We start from the raw sequence: 26,225 nt of genomic DNA on the forward strand, positions 1-26,225 counted from the left end.
GTGCTTGGATACCAGCCATCCATGGGGGAGACCGGGGTAGAGTTCCTGGTGTCTGGCTTTGGCATGACCCAGACCTGGCTGTTGAGACCACTTGAGGAATCAGCGAAGTGTTGGAAAAATCAAAATGGTTTAGGGCATATAATGCAGAAATAAGTGACAGACAGAGTCATTGATACAGTAGAGAGGGTAACTGCAGTATAAGGATTTAATGCAGACATGGCCTGAATCGATCTCCAAATGAGAAGTGGGTATTTCTGTGCTGTTTAGGCTAAGGGAATCTTTAAAAGGAAACTCATATATGCAAGCTCAGAGCCTTGCATGGCTGTTGTGAGGACCAGATTAAATTACAACAGTGTGAACATATTCTGCTCATAGCAGGTGCTCCATACATTAGCTTTTATTAGTTAGGATGTAATATTAATAGAAATTCAGTCCTGTTCCTGCACCATTTGTGTTTAAAGCCTTGAAAACAGAGTGCTATTAATGAGCCTAAAGAATTAAATCAAATGTTGCTTTTGTTATTTAGGTTGTAATATTTTTTAAATGATTTTGAAGTAAAATTTATATACAGAACTACAAAAATATAGTATATGGATATATGTATACATGTGATATCATCATGATAATAAATATATTTGCTTCCTTCAGAAGTTAGTTTCCTAGCCCCTTGTGTTTTTTTTTTTTTTGAGTGTATGTGTGTGTGTGTGTGTGTGTGTGTGTGATAAGAACTCTTAACGTGGACTTGGAAGATTTCATGCTAAGTGAAATAAGTAAATCACAGAAGAACTGCATGATTCCATTTAGGAGATATCTAAAAGTCAAGCCTCATTGAAGCAGAAAATAGAATACTGGTTACCAATGGAAGGGGTAAGGGAAAATGAGGAAATGTTATTCGACAGGTATAGGATTTAAGTTAACAAGATGAGTAAGTTCTTGAGATCTTCTGTACAACATAGTGCCTATAGTTAACAGTGCAGTATTGTACACTTAGCATTGCTTCCAAAAGCATTATAGTAGATTATATTTTTGAAGGTTATTTTTAAAAAGAACAACAAGAATAGTGAAGCAGGATGAGCACTTGGCTTACTGGTTAAGAAGCTGGCTAAGACTCCCACGATGAATATTGGAGTGCGTAATTCCAATTCCTGGCTCTGCTTCTGACTCCAGCTTCCTGTTAAGGTGGACCCTAGAAGACAGCAGCAGTGTCTCAAGTGACTGGATTCCTGCCACCCAAGTAGGAGTCCTGGATTAAATTTTGGCTGAGTTGGCCAAGCCCCTCCTATTGCAAGCACTGGGGAATGAACTAGTAGATGGGAGCTCTTACTTTTTCTTTGCTTCTCAAGTAAACTGTTACCATTTTTTTAAACAGTGAAATTTTAAAGCTAGATTTATCAAATATATTTTCTTTTTTTTAAAGATTTATTTTATTTATTTGAAAGAGTTACAGAGAGAGGTAGAAAGAGAAAGAGAGGTCTTCCATCTGCTGGTTCACTCCCAGATGGTCACAATGGCTGGAACTGCGCTAATCCGAAGCCAGGAGCCAAGATCTTCTTCTAGGTCTTCTACGTGGGTGCAGGGCCCAGAGACTTGGGCCATCTTCCACTGTTTTCCCAGGCCATAGCAGAGAGCTGGATCGGAAGAGGAGCACCCGGGACTATAACCAGCACCCATATGGGATGCCTGTGCTTTAGGCCAGAGCTTTAACCCACTGCACCACAGCGCCGGCCCCTCAAATATATTTTCAAAATTTTTATATATTTGTTTTCATTTTATTTGGGAGGGAGAGGGAGAGGGAGAGGGAGAGATAGAGATAGAGATAGAGATAGAGAGAGAGAGAGAGAGAGAAAGAGAGATATCTTCCATCTACTGTTTCACTTCCCAAATGCCTGCAATAGCCAAGGCTGAGCCAGGCTGAAGCCAGAAGCTCAGAACTCAATCCTTTTCACCACACCTTGGTGGCAGGGATTCAAGGTAGCCATCATCTGCTACCTCCCAGAATACACATTAGCAAGAAGCTGGTTGGAAAGCAAAGTAGTCAGTATTCCAAACAGTTCCCTCCATTTCAGATGCAGGTGGCCCAAGTTGTGACTTACCATTGTGCCGAGTGTCTGCCCCAAAGATATATTTTAAAGTAAAGACTTTCTCCTTCTCCAAAGTAGAGGATAATATAATCTTAAATTTTTTTGGGTGGGGGGGAAATTTAAATATCATTAGTCTAGCCAGATGTCTGAACATTTAATCACAGTAATGCTGGATGTTTGATGAACCTTTATAGTTTGTAGATGTTATCTACGTTATTTCTTGATTTTGTTATGGATTCTGGAAGTTTTTATGGTAGCTTTATTTGTTGCATTTTTTTCCATTGGTCATTATGGGATAAAAATAGTGATAGAGCAGCAACACAACACTTCAAAACCACATATGATGAATTATTAATTACTGTTTGTTAGTGAGTTTATTGTGCTACCTCTGTTATTCAAATCATTGCATATAAAATCACTTGTTTCTAATGTAGCTCAAATATGAGTAATTGCTGAAAACAGCTAACTCATCTGGATTCATTATACATGTAATATTCATGAAAGTAATAGTGAGTACTTGCTAAGATAATTAATACAGTGCATAATTATATGGCATCAAAACTGCAAATAGCAAGATTACAGGTGTGAATTACCTGTTATTTTCTTGTTTCTGTTTTGGTTCACTTTTAAGATTACTTGTATTTTAGCATTATAATAATATTTGAAAGGCACAATTTATTTAGACTTAAATCACTTGTTATTTTTCTGGATACCAAGTGATAGTATAAATTTTTGACAATATGTTAATTTTTGAGTTATTATATTTATATGCGTTTACATTTAATCTTAAAATATTTTAACCAGAGCAGATTTATTTTATTTTATTATTTTCGCATTACTTTGTGACAATACTAAATATTGAATACAGATTAGTTTTGTTTGACACCTTTATCTAGTGAATAATAAATGGCATTTATAATCAAGGGCATATGTCCAGGTACTTGCCAATTCTTATTATCTTTTTAAGTTTCAAAGATAAATAATAATACATAAATCTTTGATTACTAAAACCTGATAGAAATCAGACCTATGAAGAAGTAAATCTAAGTGTCTTTTAAGTTCTGCTTAGAGTTATATGTGCTGAAATAAGCAATAAACTTCAGCTAAGAGAATTTCACATTTTCAGGCATTGATTTGTATTTAGCTTGCAATAAGTGTGATAAGTAGTATTTTTATGACATTGATATTTTTGTACGGCTCATACAGATATCATATCTGTTTTTAGAAATATGATGAATACAGCAGGATTTAAAGACATGATTTGGCTATGAGTTTCCCACTGCAATTTCTTTCCACCCTATAAATATTCTATTTTCTCTTGTTTCTTCTCATATTTATAAGGGGAACGTCTCCTCAATTTCGAGTTTTCTATGTGGAAATACCTGTCCTTTGCCTTGCCAACTAGCATGGTTAACTTTTTCTTTTGGCCTCACAGTAGATGAAACTTGTGATCAAATCATTTGTGGATATCTTTTTTTGAATTTTCATAGAGAATTCATAACTGGCTATAATAAAGCCCATTTTTGGAAAATAAATTAGCTTTGAGTACCTGTAAAGATGAATTCATCAGAAAAGCAAAATAATAGTTTTCTCTTTGAGGATATGTTTTAATATTGTAGAAGAATTGAAGATAATTTTTATCTTTTTCTTCCTTGTTTAATGAATGAGGAAGTTCAGATTTTTCTATTTTTATGGGTAAATTGCTTTTTCTTCGCAAAGATGTATATATATTTTTTGACAGGCAGAATGGACAGTGAGAGAGAGAGACAGAGAGAAAGGTCTTCCTTTGCCGTTGGTTCACCCTCCAATGGCCGCCGTGGCTAGCGCGCTGCGGCCGACGCACCGTGCTGATCTCAAGGCAGGAGCCAGGTGCTTCTCCTCGTCTCCCATGGGGTGCAGGGCCCAAGCACTTGGGCCATCCTCCACTGCACTCCCTGGCCACAGCAGGAGGCCTGGAAGAGGGGCAACTGGGACAGAATCCGGCGCCCTGACCGGGGCTAGAACTCCGTGTGCCGGCGCCGCAAGGCGGAGGATTAGCTTAGTGAGCCGCGGCTCAGGCCCGCAAAGATATTTCTACTACATGATAACTGAATAGGACTTTTGTGTCCTATTGTAGACCCATACTAATATAATAAATTTATCTACTTGTTGTAACTAGTATTTCTTCTTTACTTTGTAGTTCCCAACTCAGAGAGGTTTAGCCCGATTTCTTACTGTTAGTAACTGGATTCTTATATTACTATAATATAATGTGTTTCATGCTATGAATACATTAAGAAATACAAATATATTAACAAATATAAAACGATCTGTAAAGTTTTTCTTGGATAAACAAATCTTGAGCAAATGTTTTGATGACTTTTAGTAAAAAAAAGTTTCTTTTAGTAGAAATTAAGTATAATTCTTTCATATACATACATTATTGTCCTAATGCAATATATGATTATTGAAAAACTTTCCATTCTGGAAAATCACCCACCTAATGAACAGTGCTTAAGGAAAAATTATGGCTATGTGAAATCTCACTCAAATCATATGACACTGTTGTAACTGGAGCCTTTCATTGCTTCAAAACAGTAATATTCTGGAAGAGAAAAACTAGATAATCAATAAAAGTCTAGAGTCATACTGACATCCTACTGACATCACGCTACATATACACACACATGCATGATGAGAGGTCTTCAAAAAGTTCATGACAATGTGTATATATTAGGAAAAAATGTGCATGAATTTAAAAATATTTTTGTGATAAATAAACTGTCAATCCATTTTCCACTAGCTTTTTGAAGACATTTTGTGCATTAAAAAATCACATTAATATATAACTTGATCCTGCTAAAAACATTTTGTGGTAAAGTATTCTAAGACTGAACCATATCCAAAAATCATTGCAACCAATGGGCTTGATGTTTTTGTGTTATGTTGTAATACATTTTTTTTCTTTTTGGGTATTCATTAGTGCATCTCTGTCTCTACCTCTGTATCTATTTGTCTAGAAAATTCAAATTAAATAAGAGAACTGAAGAGTTTAGAGTTTTTTTTTAAAATTTTTAATGCAAAATAGTAGTTGAAATATATGTAAAATTTTGTAATTGGAAAATCCATGAAAGTCAACTGTATGAGAGATGTTACTACTTTTTTTTTTCTCTTTGAATCTATTGAGATAACATAGATCTAAACTATGTGTGGATTTCTTTCACCTGAAACTTCTAGTCTTATAAGGAAGCATGGCTATGTCAACATAATGATCAATTTAATCAATATTTATTAGTGGATAGCCAGGGCTTTGGATGATGCTGGTTTAAATGAGTTTTGATAGGCTGATGCAACTATAGAGTATATGATTTTTCTAACTAAACTAAAACTTTTACTCTTGCACCTTAACTTCTACAAAGTGCCATCCATTCCAAAATGCTATAAAATATCAACCCTCTTTACTTTGATTAATGATACATTGTCAGAGTGATGAATTCTTTCAGAGTGTAATTTGAAAGATAATATCATCCTAGGGAGAAAAAAAAGTTCAGGTGAGAATTTAGAACAGTTACTAGATGAAATCCTACCATCACACTGTGTAGTGAAGGATGTGGGACAATCTGGAAATGCTGGCAGTAAATCACATTCTTTGGCTCTAGTTTTAGCTTCTATACTACAAAGAGAGATATTTACTGTGTGCCTTGAAGGCTGTTTTGGTTTGATTTAAAAACATTTTTAGCATGTATAACAGTTGCCAGGTAATTTTACATTTCTAGTTCTATTCTCTTGCTATTGCTATATATTTACTACTATTGTATTTAAATTTCATATTCAAAAGGTGAAAAGAAAATCATCTTTAAGTTGTTTTAAAATATTTTATTAAAATGTGATTCAGTGTTATTTTGTACAATTTGGGACATGCTCAAGCTGACTTGCTCCAAATGGTGGAGTTAGAAATGTGCCAGGGGATTCCAATACAATCCCATCAAGGTGGCATATATCAATGCCATCTCACTAGTCCAAGTGATCAATTTCAGTTCACAATTGATCACACTGATAGGTCTAAGAGTCAAAGGGATCACACAAACAAGACTAGTGTCTGCTAATACTAACTGATAGAATAAAAAAGGGAGAGAACGATCCAACATGGGAAGCAGGATACACAGCAGACTCATAGAATGGCAGATGTCCTAAATAGCACTCTGGCCTCAGAATCAGCCCTTAAGGCATTTGGATCTGGCTGAAGAGCCCATGAGAGTATTTTAGGCATGGAAAGCCAAGACACTCTGGAAAAAAAAAAAAAAAAAAAAGAGGACCTAAATGAAAGATCTCTGTGAGTGAGATCCCAGTAGAAAGAATGGGCCATCAAAGAAGGAGGTACCTTTCTCTGAAGGGAGGAGAGAACTTCCACTTTGACTATGACCTTGTCTAAATAAGATCCAAGTCAGAGAACTCAAGAGGCTTCCATAGCCTTGGAAACGCATGAATAGAGCCTTAGGGAGATTTCTGACACCATAAACAAGAGTGTCAAATTGTTAAGTCAACAACAGGAGTCACTGTGTACTTACTTCTCATGTGGGATCTGTCCTTAATGTGTTGCACAATGTGAAGTAATGCTATAACTAGTATTGAAGCAGTATTTTACACTTTGTGTTTCTGTGTAGGTGCAAACTGATGAATTCTTAATACATACTAAATCGATCTTCTGTATATAAAGATAATTGAAAATGAATCTTGATGTGAATGGAATGGGAGAGGGAGCGGGAGATGGGAGGGGTGCAGGTGGGAGGGAAGTTATGGGGGGAAAACCATTGTAATCCATAAACTGCACTTTGGAAATTATATTTACTAAATAATAATTTAAAAAATTCTTATCTATTTACATAACATTTATACATTTCATGCGGTACATTTTAGCATTTCAATATTTGCAGAGTAAAATCAAGTAATTAAGTATTTGCATTTCTTTATCATGACAGCCTAATAACTATTGTGTTATGGTGATTTACAGTCACCCCACTGTGCTGTGGAACCCAACTCTAAATTCTGGTAGCTTTTTCTAACCCCCTTATATCTCCCTGCCTGTACCCTTCCCAGTCTAATACTCTACATTCAGATCAACTGTATTATTAGTTTCCACATAAGTGTAAGAACATACGGTATTCTTCTTTTGTCTGTCTCATTTCACTTAACATACTACATTCCAGTTTCTTCCAGTTTGCTACAAGTGACAGAACTTTATACTTTTTATGGTCAAATAATATTCTATTGTTGTGTGTATGTTTATATATAGTGTTTTATTTATCCATTTATGCTTAGATGGACATCTTGGACAATTCTGTATCTTGCCTCTTGTGAGTACTGCTCTAAAAATCTTAGCAATGCAGCTCTCTTTTTGATATTTTTATTTTACTATCTGTGAGATGGCTGGGTCACAGGTAGATCATTTTTAATTTCTTGAGCAAATTCCATATTGCTCTCCAAAATGTATGTGCTATTTTCCACCAAAAGTGTATAATGGGTCTTTTTTCTCCACGCTGCCACCAGAATTTGTTATCTTTTGTCTTTTAGGTAATAACTGCTTTGAGTTAAGATTTCATTTATAATTTAGTTTGCGTTTCTTGATAGATATTGATAATGAACATATTTCATTTTATTTGCAGAATATTTGTATCTCTTCAGTCCTTTTGCCCATTTTTAAATTGAAATGAGTTTTTTGAGTTCCTGACTTGTTCGAGATATGAATGCCTTGCCAAACGAATGGTTTCCTGGATTCTCTCCCATTTTGTAGGGAATTCTAACCAATTTGTAGAATTTTGTCTCCTAGCCCTGTGAAGTGTTTCTCTTGCTGTGCAGAAATTTCCTAGTATTATATAATCTCATGTGTCCAATTTTGCTTTTGCTTCCTGTATTTTGGGGATCTTATTCAAAATGTTATTATCTACACCAATGTCTTGAAGTGTTTCACTTATGTTTTCTTAAGGAAATTCCATAGTTATGCGTCTTTGATCCATTTTGGGTTGATTTTTGTATAAGATGAGAGGAAGGGGTCAAGTTTCAATCTTCCACATCTGGATATCCAGTTTTCCCAATACAATTTATTGATAGGTTGTCCTTTCTCCAATGTATATTTTGGTTCCTTTGTTGAGACTGTTATCTACAGATGAATGCATTTATTTCTGAGATCTGCATACTATTCTACCCATGTGTGTGTCTATTTTTATGTTACAGATGTGTTGCTTATTACTATATCTCTCCCGTATGTCTTCTAATCATGTATTATATCTCTAGCTTTGTGCTTTTTGTTGAAGGTTGCTTTGGCTTTGGGTTTTTTTTTTGTTTTAAAGATTTATTATGTGAAAGTCAGACTTACACAGAGAGAGGAGAGGCAGAGAAAGAGAGAGGTCTTCCATCTGCTGGCTCACTCCCCAATTGAGCGCAACAGCTGGAGCTGTGCCGATCCGAAGCTTCTTCCATAGGTGCAGGACCCAAGGACCCTGGGCCATCCTCTACTACTTTCCCAGGCCATAACAGAGAGCTGGATGGGAAGTGGAGCAAGCAGGTCATGAACTGGCGCCCACATGGGATGCTGGCGCATCAGGCCAGGACATTAACCCCCTGTACCACAGTGCCAGCCCCTGCTTTATATAAAGTCCAAGATTTTTTAGGGTTATATAAGGATTGTCATTGGGATTTTCCTGGAAATTCCATTGAATCAATAAATTACTTTGGATAGTATGTACATTTTAAGTAATGTTAACTCAGTCCAATACATGAACATGAGAAATCCTACCCATTTTGGATAGAGGCAAGATGGCGGAATAGGAAGGGAGCACACTGATAGACCGGGGAGAGACAGTTTAATAAAAGTGGAGATACTGCAGGTTCAAGGAAGTTTAGGGGAGGATACAGCAGAAGAAACTCTTCCAGAACGCGTGATTCACAGTGGACCTGCGTGGAGAGCATGGGAGCCCACAGTTCGGGACACCAGCGGCAGACTCAACACACCAGCACTGGAAGGCGAGGTGAGCCAAACCTCAATAGCCTGAGACACCGGCAGGCAAGCAGAGAGAGGAGACTAGAGGGAACGACCCACGGGGGGGGGGGGAAGTTCACCAGGCTAACTGGAAGAGAGAGAGAGAGAGAGAAAAAAAAGGTGACTGGTACAGACACGGGTTTCTCTCTCTCCGCTCACCTCTCAAGGGCGAGCAAGACAAAGAGCAGGCGCCATCTTGGACATACGTCATAAGCAGAGCGACCTCAGGTCTGCACCGTCCCTGAGCCTAGCAGAAAAACCTGACTCTGGGTGGGGCGAATTAACAGGAGATTAGGACCTAGTAAATTTGTGGTGCTACTGAACTGAGACTGTGAAAAAAGAGACGGTGGGGGAGAGAACTCACGAAATTCACGTGAGTACTCTCCAGAGATGCTACAATTCCGTAACTTTGGCAACCCAGTGGGAGACTGAAGGAGAATCTGAGCCCACTCTGAGGGCCGAACAGATTCCCTGTGTGGTCCTTGGGAAAGAGCTTCCGATCTCTGGCTCCTGTGGGTATATCATTTGCCTGCTAACTACCTCCAACTTCATTCAGCTGTGTGGAATTACTTCCCTTTTGAATCAAAAAAAGAAAGAAAGAGAGAGAGAGATCTACCATGCCTAACCTGGGAGTGTCACCTTTGGCACACCAAACAGAGCTCTCAGGCCACACCCATCTCAGGCCTCTAAGGCTCCATCAAAAACAGACAGTCCACTTAATCTAGAGTCATAGTATAACAAGAAAAAGCACCACAGTGAAGAAACCAAATATCTCCAATATGCCAAATAACAAACGCAAAAACCGAGGTATAAAAACAAGGAAGTCACTATGATGCCCCCGAATGAAAAAGATGCCCCAATTCAAGATTATGAAGATGATGAGATAGAAGAAATGCAAGAAGCAGATCTCAAAAAATTGATAAGAACATTAAGAAGTTCTCAAAAACAAATTCTTGAACTACAGAAATCCTTAATGGACAAGATAGAAAATCTCTCTCATGAAAATGAAATATTAAGGAGGAATCAAAATGAAACGAAACAACTAGTACAACAGGAAACTGTGATAGTGACGAGAAATCATAATGAAGTGAAGAATTCAATAGATCAAATGAAAAACACAATAGAGAGCCTTACAAACAGAATGGGTGAAGCAGAAGAGAGAATATCAGACTTAGAAGACAGAGAACAGGAAAGGATACAGTCAGACCAAAGAAAAGAAGATCAAATTAGAAATCTAAAACATATTGTCAGGAATCTTCAGGATACTATTAAAAAACCCAACATTCAGGTTCTAGGAGTTCCTGAAGGCATGGAGAGGGAGAAAGGATTAGAAGGCCTTTTTAGTGAGATATTAGCAAAAAATTTCCCAGGTGGAGAAGGACAGAGAAATCCTAGTACAGGAAGCTCACAGAACCCCTAATAAACACGACCAAAAGAGATCCTCACCACGACACGTTGTAATTAAACTCTCCACAGTGAAACATAAAGAAAAGATCCTAAAATGTGCAAGAGAGAAACATCAGATTACTCTCAGAGGATCTCCAATCAGACTCACAGCTGACTTCTCATCAGAAACCCTACAAGCTAGGAGGGAATGGCAAGATATAGCCCAGGTACTAAGAGAGAAAAACTGCCAGCCCAGAATATTATATCCTGTAAAGCTATCACTTGTGAATGAAGGTGAAATAAAGACTTTTCATAGCAAACAGAAATTGAAAGAATTTGTCGCCACTCGTCCAGCCCTGCAACAGATGCTTAAAGATGTGTTACACACAGAAACAAAGAAACACGGTCATCAATATGAAAGAAGGTAAAGGAAGGAAACCTCACAGCAAAAGATCACAGGGAATTCAAAGCATATATTAGAACTTATCTTTGGCAAATGGCAGGGCAAAGTTACCACTTATCATTAGTCACATTGAACGGTAATGGCCTGAACTGTCCAGTTAAAAGACACTGATTGGCTGATTGGGTCAAGGAACAAAACCCATCTCTTTGCTGCTTACAAGAAACACATCTTTCCAACAAAGATCCATACAGACTGAAAGTGAAAGGCTGGAAAAAGATATACCATACCAACAGAAATGAAAAAAGAGTGGGCGTAGCCATCTTAATATCGGACAACATAAACTTTACCACAAAAACTGTTAAGAGAGACAAAGAGGGACACTATATAATGATTAAGGGATCAATTCAACAGGAAGATATAACAATTATCAATGTATATGCACCTAACTACAGGGCACTGGTTTATCTGAAAGATAAGGGACTTAAAGGGAGACTTAGACTCCAATACAATAGTAGTGGGGGACTTCAATACTCCACTCTCAGGAATAGACAGATCAATAGGACAGAAGATCAACAAGGATACAGTAGATTTAAAGGACACTATAGCCCAAATGGATCTAACAGATATCTACAGAACTTTCAATCCTACAGCTAAAGATTTTACATTCTTCTCAGCAGTACATGGAACCTTCTCTAGGATTGACCACATACTAGGCTATAAAGCAAGTCTCAGCAAATTCAAAAGAATTAGAATCATACCATGCAGATTCTCAGACCATAAAGGAATGAAGTTAGAAATTAGCAACTCAGGAATCCCTAGAGCATACGCAAACACATGGAGATTGAACAGCATGCTCCTGAATGAACAATGGGTCATAGAAGAAATTAAAAGAGAAATCAAAAATTTTTCTGGAAGTAAATGAGGATAACAGCACAACATACCAAAACTTATGGGACACAGCAAAAGCAGTGTTAAGAGGAAAGTTTATATCAATAGGTGCCTACATCAAGAAATTGGAAAGGCACCAAATAGATGAGCTTTCAATTCACCTCAAGGATCTAGAAAACCTACAGCAAACCAGACCCAAATCTAGTAGGAGAAGAGAAATCATTAAAATCAGAGAAGAAATCAACAGGATTGAATCAAGAAAAACATTCCAAAAAATCAGTCAAACGAGGAGCTGGTTTTTTGAAAAAATAAACAAAATTGACACCCCATTGGCCCAACTAACTAAAAAAAAAAAAAGAAAAGACCCAAATCAATAAAATCAGAGATGAAAAAGGAAACATAACAACAGACAACACAGAAATAAAAAGAATCATCAGAAATTACTACAAGGACTTGTATGCCAGCAAACAGGGAAACCTATCAGAAATGGATAGATTTCTGGACAAATGCAACCTACCAAAATTGAACCAGGAAGACATCGAAAACCTAAACAGACCCATAACTGAGACAGAAATTGAAACAGTAATAAAGGCCCTCCCAAAAAAGAAAAGCCCGGGACCAGACAGATTCACTGCTGAATTCTACCAGACATTTAAAGAAGAACTAACTCCAATTCTTCTCAAACTATTCAGAACAATCGAAGAAGAGGGAATCCTCCCAAATTCTTTCTATGAAGCCAGCATCACCAAAATTCCTAAGCCAGAAAAAGATGCAGCATTGAAAGAGAATTACAGACCAATATCCTTGATGAACACAGATGCAAAAATGCTCAATAAAATTCTGGCCAATAGAATGCAACAACACATCAGAAAGATCATCCACCCAGAGCAAGTGGGATTTATCCCTGGTATGCAGGGATGGTTTAATGTGTGCAAAACAATCAATGTGATACACCACATTAACAGACTGCAGAAGAAAAACCATATGATTATCTCAATAGATGCCGAGAAAGCATTTGATAAAATACAACACCCTTTCATGATGAAAACTCTAAGCAAACTAGGTTTGGAAGGAACATTCCTCAATACAATCAAAGCAATCTATGAAAAACCCACAGCCAGCATCCTATTGAATGGGGAAAAGTTGGAAGCATTTCCACTGAGATCTGGTACCAGACAGGGATGCCCACTCTCACCACTGCTATTCAATATAGTTCTGGAGGTTCTAGCCAGAGCTATTAGGCAAGAAAAAGAAATTAAAGGGATACAAATTGGGAAGGAAGAACTCAAACTATCCCTCTTTGCAGATGACATGATTCTTTATTTAGGGGACCCAAAGAACTCTACTAAGAGACTATTGGAACTCATAGAAGAGTTTGGCAAAGTAGCAGGGCATAAAATCAATGCACAAAAATCAACAGCCTTTGTATACACAGACAATGCCATGGCTGAGGAAGAACTTCTAAGATCAATCCCATTCACAATAGCTACAAAAACAATCAAATACCTTGGAATCAACTTAACCAAGGACATTAAAGATCTCTACGATGAAAATTACAAAACCTTAAAGAAAGAAATAGAAGAGGATACCAAGAAATGGAAAAATCTTCCATGCTCATAGATTGGAAGAATCAATATCATCAAAATGTCCATCCTCCCAAAAGCAATTTATAGATTCAATGCAATACCAATCAAGATACCAAAGACCTTCTTCTCAGATCTGGAAAAAATGGTGCTGAAATTCATATGCAGACACAGGAGACCTCGAATAGCTAAAGCAATCTTGTACAACAAAAACAAAGCTGGAGGCATCACAATACCAGATTTCAGGACATACTGCAGGGCAGTTGTTATCAAAAGAGCATGGTACTGGTACAGAAATAGATGGATAGACCAATGGAACAGAATAGAAACACCAGAAATCAATCCAAACATCTACAGCCAACTCATATTTGATCAAGGATCTAAAACCAATCCCTGGAGTAAGGACAGTCTATTCAATAAATGGTGCTGGGAAAATTGGATTTCCACGTGCAGAATCATGAAGCAAGACCCCTCCCTTTCATCTTTTTTTTTTTGACAGGCAGAGTGGACAGTGAGAGAGAAAGACAGAGAGAAAGGTCTTCCTTTGCCGTTGGTTCACCCTCCAATGGCCGCCGCAGCCAGCGCACCGCACTGATCCGATGGGAGGAGCCAGGAGCCAGGTGCTTTTCCTGGTTTCCCATGGGGTGCAGGGCCCAAGCACCTGGGCCATCCTCCACTGCACTCCCTGGCCACAGCAGAGAGCTGGCCTGGAAGAGGGACAACGTGACAGAATCCAGCGCCCCAACCGGGACTAGAACCCGGTGTGCTGGTGCCGCTAGGAGGAGGATTAGCCTAGTGAGCCACGGCGCCGGCCCTCCCTTTCATCTTACACAAAAATTCACTCAACATGGATTAAAGACTTAAATCTATGACATGACACCATCAAATTATTAGAGAGCATTGGAAAAATCCTGCAAGATATAGGTACTGGCAATGACTTCTTGGAAAACACCCCAGAAGCACAGGCAGTCAAAGCCAAAATTAACATTTGGGATTGCATCAAATTGAGAAGTTTCTGTACTGCAAAAGAAACAGTCAGGAAAGTGAAGAGACAACCGACAGAATGGGAAAATATATTTGCAAACTATGCAACTGATAAAGGGTTGATAACCAGAATCTACAAAGAAATCAAGAAACTCCACAACATCAAAACAAACAACCCAGTTAAGAGATGGGCCAAGGACCTCAATAGACATTTTTCAAAAGTGGAAGTCCAAATGGCCAACAGACACATGAAAAAATGTTCAAGATCACTAGCAATCAGGGAAATGCAAATCAAAACCACAATGAGGTTCCACCTCACCCCAGTTAGAATGGCTCACATTCAGAAATCTACCAACAACAGATGCTGGAGAGGATGTGGGGAAAAAGGGACACTAACCCACTGTTGGTGGGAATGCAAACTGGTTAAGCCACTATGGAAGTCAGTCTGGAGATTCCTCAGAAACCTGAATATAGCCCTACAACATGACCCAGCCATCCCACTCCTTGGAATTTACCCAAAGGAAATGAAATAGGCAAACAAACAAGCTGCCTGCACCTTAATGTTTATTGCAGCTCAATTTACAATAGCTAAGACCTGGAACCAACCCAAATGCCCATCAACGGTAGACTGGATAAAGAAATTATGGGACATGTACTCTTTAGAATACTATACAGCAGTCAAAAACAACGAAACCCAGTCATTTGCAACAAGATGGATGAATTTCTTTTTCTTTTCTTTCGTTTTTTCCTTCTCTTCCCTCCCCTCCCCTCCCCTCCTCACCTCCCTTCTCTCCCCACAGCGAATTGGCCCCCACAGTGTGGGGAATATGGAATGTTTCAGCTCTGAGATGTTAACTGAGGAAGCAGAAATGTAAGAAAGCAAAAATGTGCAGCTGCTGTCTAAAAAATACTCCATATTCAGTTTCATCAGGAGTTTCTTGTGCTTTTATTAACGTGGTCCTGATGAAGGAATTGGAAAGTTCTAGATACAGAAATCCTCACTTTGCAGTTCCCTCAAGTATGGAGATAGCATGAAGCCAATTACTTTTCTGGCTACCAGACAGGCCTCTTCTGCCCAATATGTGATAATAGAAATAAACAAAAACAAAAACAAAATCCCTTGCTGAATTCATTGGTGGCAAGCAGCCTTTTGGTAGCGCTGACCTGATCAAGACTGAACTTCATATTCATGCCGACAAGCATGGGTCATTGTTGGCACAAGACACCTGGTCCTTAGAGAACAACTTGGGAATGAGAGAAACCTGGAGAAGGCCATAACATCAAGGGGCTATCCAGAAAATACCCGGGAAACGATTGTGATGACTCCCCACGCATTCTCATGCTTACTGCTTGGAGAATGCTTGTTCTGCACAGTGGAGTGTGGAGAAGGGCCAGGTTGATCTGTGGTTTACGACTTCCCACAGTAGCCTTCCTCCCTACCTTTTTTTTCCTTCTCTGGATGGAAAATACCCACCCAAATTAATGTGATAGCCACCAGCTTCCTGTAGTCCTTCGACAGGGACCCAGAAGTTTATATTCTTAAGCATTTTAAATCAATCCATGACTAGATAGATTATTAAGAGTCTATGTTCTCGAAAACATGAGGTTGTCTACTTGCCCCAGAACCAAATGATCTCAGTCTTAAGGTGGGGGACACTCAGTGGGAAATAGCCCTGTCTGTTTTAGGAATACATGCAACTTTGGACTAAAATAGAGTGGAAAAACTGGTGCCATTTGAAGGAAAAAAAGAAAGGGATTAGATTGAACTGATGCTCAAAGCCTCTCTGATATAAAATATTTGGTCACATATTAGTTGGCTTGACACTTCCAGCAAGGTGAAGATGCAATAACAAAAGGAAGAGAAGAGGTGGAGCCCCGCAGTTTCTGTTGGCACAAGACTCTTCGGTTCTGGTAACAGTTCAGTTCGTTTGCAAATTCCGCACGTGTCTTTTAGCTTTTCAGACAGAAGTTTAATTTCTTCGTATATATCCTGCTTTTCAGAATGCTTTTCAGATGCAGCGTCCAGCGATTTCAGACTGTTAGTGACATTCTTGACCTCTTCTTCCCGCTCACCACATTTTCGTTCAGACACCTCTGCACGCTCCTATGCCCTTTCCGGGTCGCCCTCTAGAGTGAGCAATTTCTGAGCCACCCTGTATGTATGGTCCGCCTCCTCAGCAATGTGCTTGGCCTCTTGAATTTCCATCATCTCATCTTTCATGGCCCGGTTTTCTGTCAGCTTCATTCCCCTCTCGCTTTCATCCGCAGCCTTTTCGGCCTCTTCCAGCTTCTGCAGGGCCGTGGCCAGTTGTTCCTGAGCTCTGTCCAGTTCCTCCTCCAAGAGCTGACGCACTGATTGACAGTTGCCACATCGCCTTTGGCTTTCTGCCGCTCGCGCTCATCATGCAGCTCCCGCCGCGGGCCCTGCCCTCTGGTCCTGCTGCTTGTCCTTGTACGTCTGCTGCTGCAGGGCCTAGACCCTGGCGTTTCTCCTCTCCAGCCATGTGAAGCCTGCCATGGCCCAGGGCACCAGGGCACGGGGCACATGCAGTGGGCTGGTGGCCGCAGTAGGCGCTCGGGGGCTGGGCGGGGCTGGGCTGGGCTGTCGCAAGAGCTGCAGCCGTGACTGAGTCATTTAACAATTTTTTATTCATTTACTGAGTTCTTCATTTTCAATATTTCTGTTTGATTCCTTTTCAGGATCTCTCTTTGCTGAATTTCTCAGTGATACCAGGCATTGCTTTCCTAATACTGGTTAAACGCTCTGTAGTCTCTCCTCTCATATGTCATCGAGTTGCCTTATAATTCCTTTGAATTCTTTATGAGGCATTTTGTCAGTATCATTTGGCTGCTAAGCAGTGACTGTGTTCCCTTGGAGGTGTCACATTCATATTTGAACTTCCTGTGTCCCTACACTGATAATTTTGCATCTGAAAGATCACTGTCTCTACTGCTTTTACAGGGTAGTTTTTGGTGAAAGACTTTTTCCTCAAGATGTGTCTTGATGTCAGCCTGGCGGACTACTTTAGCTATAATTCTAGTCGCACCACAGTGTAGTCTCTCTGTAATCCATAGCAGCGGTGGGGCTCCAGAGTGTTCATTCTTAGTGCTAGTGGGCTTGTGTGGGTCAGCTGATGGCCTTTGGCAAGAGGGAGCAGGCCCGGGCATGCACAAGCACTGGCCCAGTTCTGGTCAGGTTGGATGGATGCCGAAGCAGCCGGTGTTGCTGGTGGTGGAGGGGCTAGTGTCACCAGAGTGCCCATCCTCAGTGCAGAGTGGCATGTGGGCCCCCAGCAATAGGGCCGGGCCAAGGTCCCTGAGGCACCATTCTCAGGTCTCCCAGGATAGCATTGTTCCAGATGGTGGTGCTGTCGTGGATGGGGGCCGTTATTATGATATTTAACTCATATTTATGTTTATATGATTTTATGTTTATATATTTTAAGTGTTTTATAGCCATATCTTTCACTTTCTTATTAATACTTAAAATAATTGTTATATTACTAAGTTAAATACTTGTGTCTACTAAGTAGAGACAAAACATTTCAACAATATTTTCCAAGCTGTTAAAAATAGTTAACTTAGGGGAGTACAATTCAAGAACTGGTTTTAACCTCCATTTCTTACATGTTAATATTGTGGAAATATGATTTATTTTTATATATTTGATCAATTATAAAAATAAGCAGTTAAAATAAAAAACTGGGCCGGCGCCGTGGCTCACTAGGCTAATCCTCCACCTTGCGGCGCCGGCACACCGGGTTCTAGTCCCGGTCAGGGTGCCAGATTCTGTCCCGGTTGCCCCTCTTCCAGGTCAGCTCTCTGCTGTGGCCAGGGAGTGCAGTGGAGGATGGCCCAAGTGCTTGGGCCCTGCACCCCATGGGAGACTAGGAGAAGCACCTGGCTCCTGCCATCGGATCAGCGCGGTGCACCGGCAGCAGTGCGCCAGCCGCGGTGGCCATTGGAGGGTGAACCAACGGCAAAGGAAGACCTTTCTCTCTGTCCCTCTCTCTCACTGTCCACTCTGCCTGTAAAAAAAACAACAACAACAACAACAACAACAACAACAACAAAAACTGGTCCATCTAATCTTTAAATAGTCAATTATTTATAGAATATAATTTTGTGGTTTTTTATAAACTAAAAGAACAATATTTAAATATGTTAGAAATAAAATTTAACACTTTCAATCTCAATAGATCAAAGATAGGACACACTTTCTGTGTTATGAAGGCTTACATAAATTCAGTAGGAAAAAGCGGTTAGTCTAAAAGTAAAAAGTTTTTTGCTTTTCATTTAAGTCCCAACACCTTGTAGTCATTTGATTTTGACCTATGGTCTCTAAACTTGGATTTTCTTTTTGCTTTATATAATGTAGATCATATTATCCACTTTCTTTCCATATATGATTGTTTAAATATTAAGAAAGTAACATACATATACACAGTCACACTATGGAGAAAGGTGGTATTTAAATGTATGATGTTTTTGGGAAGGGCATTCTAGCATATTGGCATTTTATTTATTTCACTTTTTTATTGAATTAACAAGACTTTAAGATATTCAGAAAGAACTACATTTTATTTATTCATGATGTTTATCGTAATTTTTGGCAATAAATTTAAATTTAGAATCAAATTTTTTGCCATTTTAGATTATCTAATACACTACATAAATATAAAAATAAATGAATATGGATAGCAGGATTTATTTTTAGGATAGAAGTAATATTTGGTTTGTGTTATTTAAATAAATGTATGTTTGTGTAATTCTACCTTGATATTTACAGTTAATACCATTGGTTTCGATATTTTATAAACACAAGATGAAAACAGACATTGTTATTGCCTTTGAAATTCATGGGCCTTCTTAAAAAGAAAAATCAGGCTTACTTTGGACTACTCTGTTTTAAAAATTTTAGCTAAAATACAGATATTTCTAACAGGCTGAAGCATTAACAACACTGCTTGAATTTCTTTTAAAATTAAGTGCTACATAGGTCCATATGGGACTTTTTGAAAGTCACTGAGAAAATTTGGAGCAGACGTCACAGTATTGTATACATCACAGGCTGATGTATGTGCATAGGTCACATTTGCCACTTTTTTCCTAGGTTATTTATTTATTAATTCTGTGTAAAATTACACTAGTTAATTTGATGTTCACTGATTTATTCCAGAATCAGACTGCAATGAATCTTAATAGATTTTCAAAAGGTCATAACTGGAAAGTTTCAGTGTAATCTTTGCTGTTTAAATGGTAACTAGCTGAAAATTTTAAAATAGTCATATTTCCTAAGGAGAATACAAGATAATTATTTCTTATCCTTCCTGAATTTTTCTTCTTTGTTGAGGACGTTTGCTAAAAAGTAAAACCTATTTCTTGTCTTCCTAATACCAGGTTTTCATAAAGCCTCTAAAGATCCAGACTCTTCCCCTGGAGTGTAGTTCAAGCTCATATAGTATCCCAGTCTTGGGTTACACTGAGGTAGTTTCTGATAACAAACCCTATGGAGAACAGGACCTTCCCAAAATTTGTCTGTTCATTTCCGGCCACTCTGAAGGCATGTGGAAAGTTCTGTTGTCTTCTTCTGTAATTCTTTTTCTCAACTACTTATTTTAATTGTTCTACTCTACTCCATTCCCCGTACCTTATATTTTCCATATGCCATTTTCCATAGGCTATTTTAAAAAAATTCTTTGTACTTTATGACCTTCTGTGGTACGATGGGATAGACTGACAACAAAAGGTCTTGTAACACCAATAAAGTAAGGACTAGTAGAGATGCACTCAGGGTATTAAGGAGATACATGGGGTGGATACTTCCACAAGTTGTTTCTGAACCTATGGGAATAAGGTAGGATAAATACAGGAGGAGAAGTAGAAGGCTTCCAGGCAAAGATGATGAAAGGTGAGCAAAGGCCATCCTGGTAAGTCGTCTCAGGACCAAAGACGTGAAATAAGGAAAACTTGGCATTTACTAGGACAATATGAAGACAGACAGATCCTGTTGTGAACTTTTGAATAGTGTATTCTTTTTGAAGGTGCTTTATCACCAAGGACTACTCGTTACTGCTTAATCATGCTCCTTTTGGATTAGCTGTATTTAGTTCTTTAGCTATCATGTTCACAAAATCTGTCTATTTGAGGTTGGCATAGTGCAAAGACTATGAGTCATTAAAATGATATGCATACCTGGGGTCATTTTCCAGCTCTGGTATCCATTCACCATGTGACTTAGGACAAGTTGTTTGAACTCTTTGAACTTTAGTTTCTTTATCTTTAAAATGTAGATTATCATAGTTAAGTTTTAGAGATAAAACATTTGCCTTGAGATTAAGTGATACAATGTTTTTAAGATGCTTAGCATTGTATGAGCCCTACCTAGTCCCCCAAGAAGATGCCAGATGTTATTATTATATTGATTGATACAACCCTCAATTTTTCTTTTTAAATATTAATTAAATTGAATTGAATATTAGGACTCATAGATTGTTGGAGGTATGTAAATTACTTAGTCTAACATTTGATTCTTTAATCAAATCGTATTTTGTTTCTTTTTTAAAAGGCGAAATCTGAAATATTACCCAGTGTATTGGACGTGGCCCATCAATTTATAAAAGAAGCTAATCCAGATGAACCCAAAGCGGAGAATACTACAAAAGAGAGCAATAAAACTCAGAATAAACCCCAACCTGTACTGCAGGGGAACAGTTCAGGGGTAAGCTGCGGGAAATAGACTAGACATTGTCTATCTTATATGACTATGGCAACCATCATTCATATTCTTAACTAGACTATAAAGTTTCGCAGATTATTTTATAAAGTTATTATTTAATATGGGTTTGTGTCTTATTATTCAAAAATATCTGGATTGTAAGAAAGCCTTTTGCAGGGAGAATTTGGGTTCCACTGAACATTGATCTTTTTGATGAATGGTCTTTTGACCATATGACTTTCTGGATGTTTCTACCCTCTCAGGGACTGAGCAGGTATTTGGAGGAAACATTAAAAAACAATGATGAAATGTATGTTTTATATTGAACTTCAGATAGGCAAAAAATACAGAACTTTGCAAAGCACTTTAGGGGACAGGCAATTTACAGTTACTTAAAACCAGACTTATAGCAAATTCTGGTTCTTATTCAGATTGAGTACTGATCTGACAATGTGCTGGATAAGCTTTTATCAGCTCGCATCTATATTTTTTATAATAGATGTGTTGATTCTTTACTGAGAAATAAACTTAAAATTTTGGTCTATGGTATAATCTTCATTGTTTCAGAAGTCACTCACTTTTCTCCTGTAGTTCAGAAATGGTGTCTAATTTGCCAGAGTCCCACAGTTTACAAACTGATGACCAAGTTTGGATTGAACTTAAGTGTGTTGAACTGCCAACACGTGCTTACAGAACATGAATGAAAATGTGCTCTATACTTGGAGGACCTCTTTCCAGCAAAGGAACTATGCTTGGATTTTACAGAAAAGTCGACATAATTTTCATGGATTTCATTTCTAATGGATCTACTAAGGGTATTTTGTGAAGAGTCACTTAAAGAGTTACAGCCTGCTAATTATAACAATTTATTGAGGGCCTGAACTGTCCCTATTTATTTATTTATTTATTTACTTATTTGAAAGAGTTGAGAGAGAGAGAGAGAGAGAGAGAGAGAGAGGAAGGTCTTCCATCCCTTGGTTCACTCCCCAGATGGCTGCAATGGCCAGGACTGGGCCAGGAGCTTCTTCTGTGCCTCCCACATGGGTGCAGGGGCCCAAGCACTTGGGCTGTCCTCCACTGCGTTCCCAGGCCATTAGCAGGTAGCTGGATCAGAAGTATAGCAGACAGGAATTGCTTTGTCTGCTCTACTACAATGCTGTCCCTTACCCTAAATATTTTACACTAGCTATTTCCCTTTGTCTTTTCTTCCATATTTTTTGAAGATGGAAGAATAGTGGCAAAGAACTGTTTTTATGACTTTCTCAAGGTGTAATTGACTGGGCAACTTAAGATGAACTCAGATTTGACTGAAATCTGCTTTTGATCATCACACGGAAGCTGAGGTTTTAGAGGTTTTCTTTGTGCTTGCTGTTTTATCTAATTTAGCCTGTCTAAATGGAGCCTGTCTAAATTTAGCCTGTCTAAAATAAGAGCGGTAAATCAACAGCTAGTATTTATTTAACACCTTATTCTAGTCATTGTGCTGAATGCTTTATTTGCTTTTTCTGATCTAATAATCACAATAGCCATGTAAGTTTTTTTTTAAGATTTTATTTATTTGAGATGTAGTGTTATAGAGAGAGGGAGAAGAGAGAGAGAAAGGTCTTGCATCTGATGATTCACTCTCCAAATGGCTGCAATGACCAGAGCTGGGCTGATCCAAAGTTGGGAGCTTATTCCAGGTCTCCCATGTGGATGCAAAGCACTTTGACCATCTTCCACTCCTTTCCCAAGCCATAAGCAGAGAGCTGGGTTGGAAGAGGAGCATCTGGGACACAAACTGGTGCCAATATGGGATGCCAGTGTCACAGGCAGAGGCTCAGCTTACTGCTCCACAGCACTGGCCCTGACACTTTGTGCTTTTAGTCCTTACAATAAATGCTTCACAATGTTCATGGAAATACAGAATTAAAAGATAAGTTGATTTTGGTGTAAAACCTTTTCAAATTCATGCATACAAGAACTCTTTAAAAAGTTCATCGAGATGTGCACCACTAGATAAGTATGCATGGATTTCAAAAGTGTTTTTGCAATAAATTTAACTTATCTTTTCCACTCTGATTTCTACACAGATGTTTGAAATACCCTTGTATGTATGCTATGTAGACCCTCTGCCTCTTGTATTAACTTAAAAACATTAGTTTAGTGGTATATGTTAAGATCAATTGGAGAATTGATAAGAGAATGTGCATTATTGAGTTCTATTTCTCTGTAGGGTGGGGCTGAGACATGAGTGGTTTTAACAGCATATCATTGATTTCGGTGACTATTCTCAGTGGGGATTCACTTTTGTAGGTGCATCCAGGTGTGCACCTATATTCAAAGCACACACTAAAGAGAGAACCCTCATGGGCTTGGCACTCTGTGCTGAAGAGCAGTAGTTTTCAAACTATAGTAAGAATCAGAAACATAGGCAAGGTGTTGAACATATGAATCCTTGAATCTTCCATCAAAATTCTGTTCCCCTCTTACATCTTACATCTAGGTTAGCCCTCAAGAGACAGTCTTAAAAAAAAAAAAAAAACTAAGAGAGAGGGAGGGAGAGAGACAGAGAATTCCCATTCTTTGGGTCACTCTTTAAATGCCAACAGCCAGGGCTAGGCCATGTCTACACCACAAGACAGGGACTCCGTGTGGATCTCCCACGTGGTCGACAGGGACCCAGGTACTGCTTCCCAGGGGTGCATTAGCAGGATGCTGGCATCAGGTATGGACCAGCACTAGAGTATGAGAGACTCAGGCACTCAAGAATGGGATGGAGGTACCTCAAACAGCATCTGAACTCATAGCCCAAATGTCTGAGCCAGGAATCTAATTTTCAAGGCACACTCTCAAGTAATTCTAATGGCTGGAAGAGTCACAATGGTGCCAAGTTGGATATCTGCCTTAGGGCTTTTAAATGGATTTAAACCAACGGGGGTATCCTTGGAAAGGGGTGCAGTTTAGGAAAGGACTTAGATTTTTGAAGCTAGAACACTGATTTGTAATACTGTTGCTGACTTTCTTACAGTTTTGTAAAACTAGAAAAACTACTTAGCCCTTTTGAACTCCTATTTTTTTTTCTTCTGGAATGTGGGGATATTGAAAGAGATCTTAAAGGGATATCATGTGCTTAGAGGGTAATGAATGCACTGATTGGCTATCCAGTGGCTCCTCTGAATTTCCTAATCTTTTTAGAAATCAGCAAGATTATGTCCAACTCTACATGGAAGTAATATTTAACATTTTTGAGTAAAACATTTAAAAGACAATCTAAAACCCTCTATCTTTGGTTTTTCTTACCCTGTATGTGGAAGCCAGGAATCCCAATTTGGCATGGCTCTAAGATGCAAATGTCTTATATCTATGCTTCATTGCTTGGAAAAGAGCTGCCCTGGAGAGCCACTGGAATCATTCATACTTAAACCATTTTGTATCAAGCTACTTAGTTTTCAATGCTTCTTTTTGAAGGCAGGATGGGTACAGGGACACACTCACATTTTGCTTCCTGGATTCCCATACGTATCTTCCCACATAGTCCTATCTCTCAGTATCTTAAAGCTAAATGCATCTTCTCTTTTCACCAACCTGAAGATGTCACTGTGTGAGGTACCTCATCTAGCTTTCCAAGGCAACAAAGACAGTTGTTTTCTACAGTCTATCTCCTTCTCTGTATTAGTCTGCTTGGGCTGTCCTAACAGAATATCAAAGGCTGAGCACTTTAAGCAACAAGCATTTCTTTTCTCCCAGTTCTGTAGGCTAGAATCTCAGATCAAATCTGTAGGCTAGAATTCCAGATCAGATCTGTAGGCTAGAATCCCAGATCAAATCTGTAGGCTAGAAATCTGAGATCAAAGTCCTGGTGGCTTCAGTTTCTGCTGAGGCTTTTTGTCTTTGCTTCCAAATGGCTGCCAGCTTGCTGTGTCCTTCAATGACTTTTCCTCTGTGTACAATGTGGAGAAAAAGGAATGGGGGTAGAGAATATACTAGCATACCGGAAAGCGATAGGAGTAGAGCAGGCCTATCAGAGTAAGGCCTCACCTTTATGACCTTTTACCCTTATTTACTTCCTCATAGAACCTGTCTCTAAATACAGTCATATTGGAAGTTAGGGCTTTAACACATTGTCGCTCCCCGTCTTCATGGAGGAACGACACAGGACCCTGCGCTGTTCTTTCGGCCCTTCCCGGGTTTGCTGCTGGTTCTTCCCGGGTTGGCTGCTGGTCCTTCCCGGGTTGGCTACCGTCCCTTCCACCTCCGTGGAAGGGCGGTTCCCCCTGCCACATTCCCCACTTCCGCAGGGGAGCGGCACACCGCCGGCCGGCTCTCTCGGGGGCTGCACAGGTGTTCCCCTTAGATGTTCCCCTTAGATGTTCCTGGTGCATGTTGTCTCTCTCCTCTTTTATAGTCCTCTTCCACCAATCCCAACTCTGCTACCCACACGCCGAGTACGCTGCTCTCCTCCAATCAGGAGCAGGTCCTACAGTTTATTGGTTGAACTGGAGGCAGCTGTGTAGAAGCTGTTTCTCCCTTCTCAGCGCCATATTGTGGGAGAGCAGATGCATAGAATAAGTCTTAATTCCAGTAACTTAGTCTAGTCCGAGTTGCTCCCCACAACACATGAATGGGGAGTTGGAGAGAGGGCGAAGCATAATTTGGTTTGTCAAAGTCACCATACTCCACACAATCTGCCATCCAAAAATGGCATCTCTTGAATGTTTGCTTACTGATTCTGTCCTTGATACTTTTCCAGATACTGCAGTTGAAGAACAACTAGTTTATGAAGTAGTTACCTTTTGTTTGCTCCCCTTCCAGGAGTCTATTGACATTTGTAGTTTTGTATTATGTATTTCTATACACAAATCTTAATGTACTCTGCATATTGATTTCCTAACATGTTTTTTACACTTAACACTATAGTTTTCATATTCATATAAGTACATTCTGGAGCCTTCACATTCTGTGTAGAATAAAATACTCCATTTATTGAATGGAAAATGACTTTTTAAACATCTGACTACTATTGATGAACACTTATACTGTTTCAATATTTTGTGAGTACATATTAAAATATGGAGTATAATTTCGGAAAAATTTGATTTCCTTATATGAATGTACATTAATGTAATAGAACTCTGAAATTGCTAGGTTAAGGGATTATGCATTTATAATATTGGTTGATATGGCC

At 38.9% G+C, this 26,225-nt stretch overlaps 1 protein-coding gene and 1 pseudogene across 3 annotated transcripts in view; one reads left to right on the top strand and one right to left on the bottom strand.

Annotated features, from left to right (window-relative positions):
- ZBBX (zinc finger B-box domain containing) overlaps window positions 1-26,225 on the top strand; it is a 160,523-nt gene that overhangs the window by 34,558 nt on the left and 99,740 nt on the right. For all 3 annotated transcript variants that reach the window (XM_070073199.1, XM_051818752.2, XM_017346893.3), the window contains one exon: window positions 20,909-21,061. In XM_070073199.1, coding sequence (XP_069929300.1) covers window positions 20,909-21,061 — 153 coding nt within the window. The remainder of the gene's footprint in view (window positions 1-20,908; window positions 21,062-26,225) is intronic.
- On the bottom strand, window positions 16,097-16,975 carry LOC103350499 (tropomyosin alpha-4 chain-like; annotated as a pseudogene).

This window comes from Oryctolagus cuniculus, chromosome 4 (genome assembly GCF_964237555.1).
Source record: "Oryctolagus cuniculus chromosome 4, mOryCun1.1, whole genome shotgun sequence".
In the NCBI taxonomy this organism is placed as follows: domain Eukaryota; kingdom Metazoa; phylum Chordata; class Mammalia; order Lagomorpha; family Leporidae; genus Oryctolagus; species Oryctolagus cuniculus.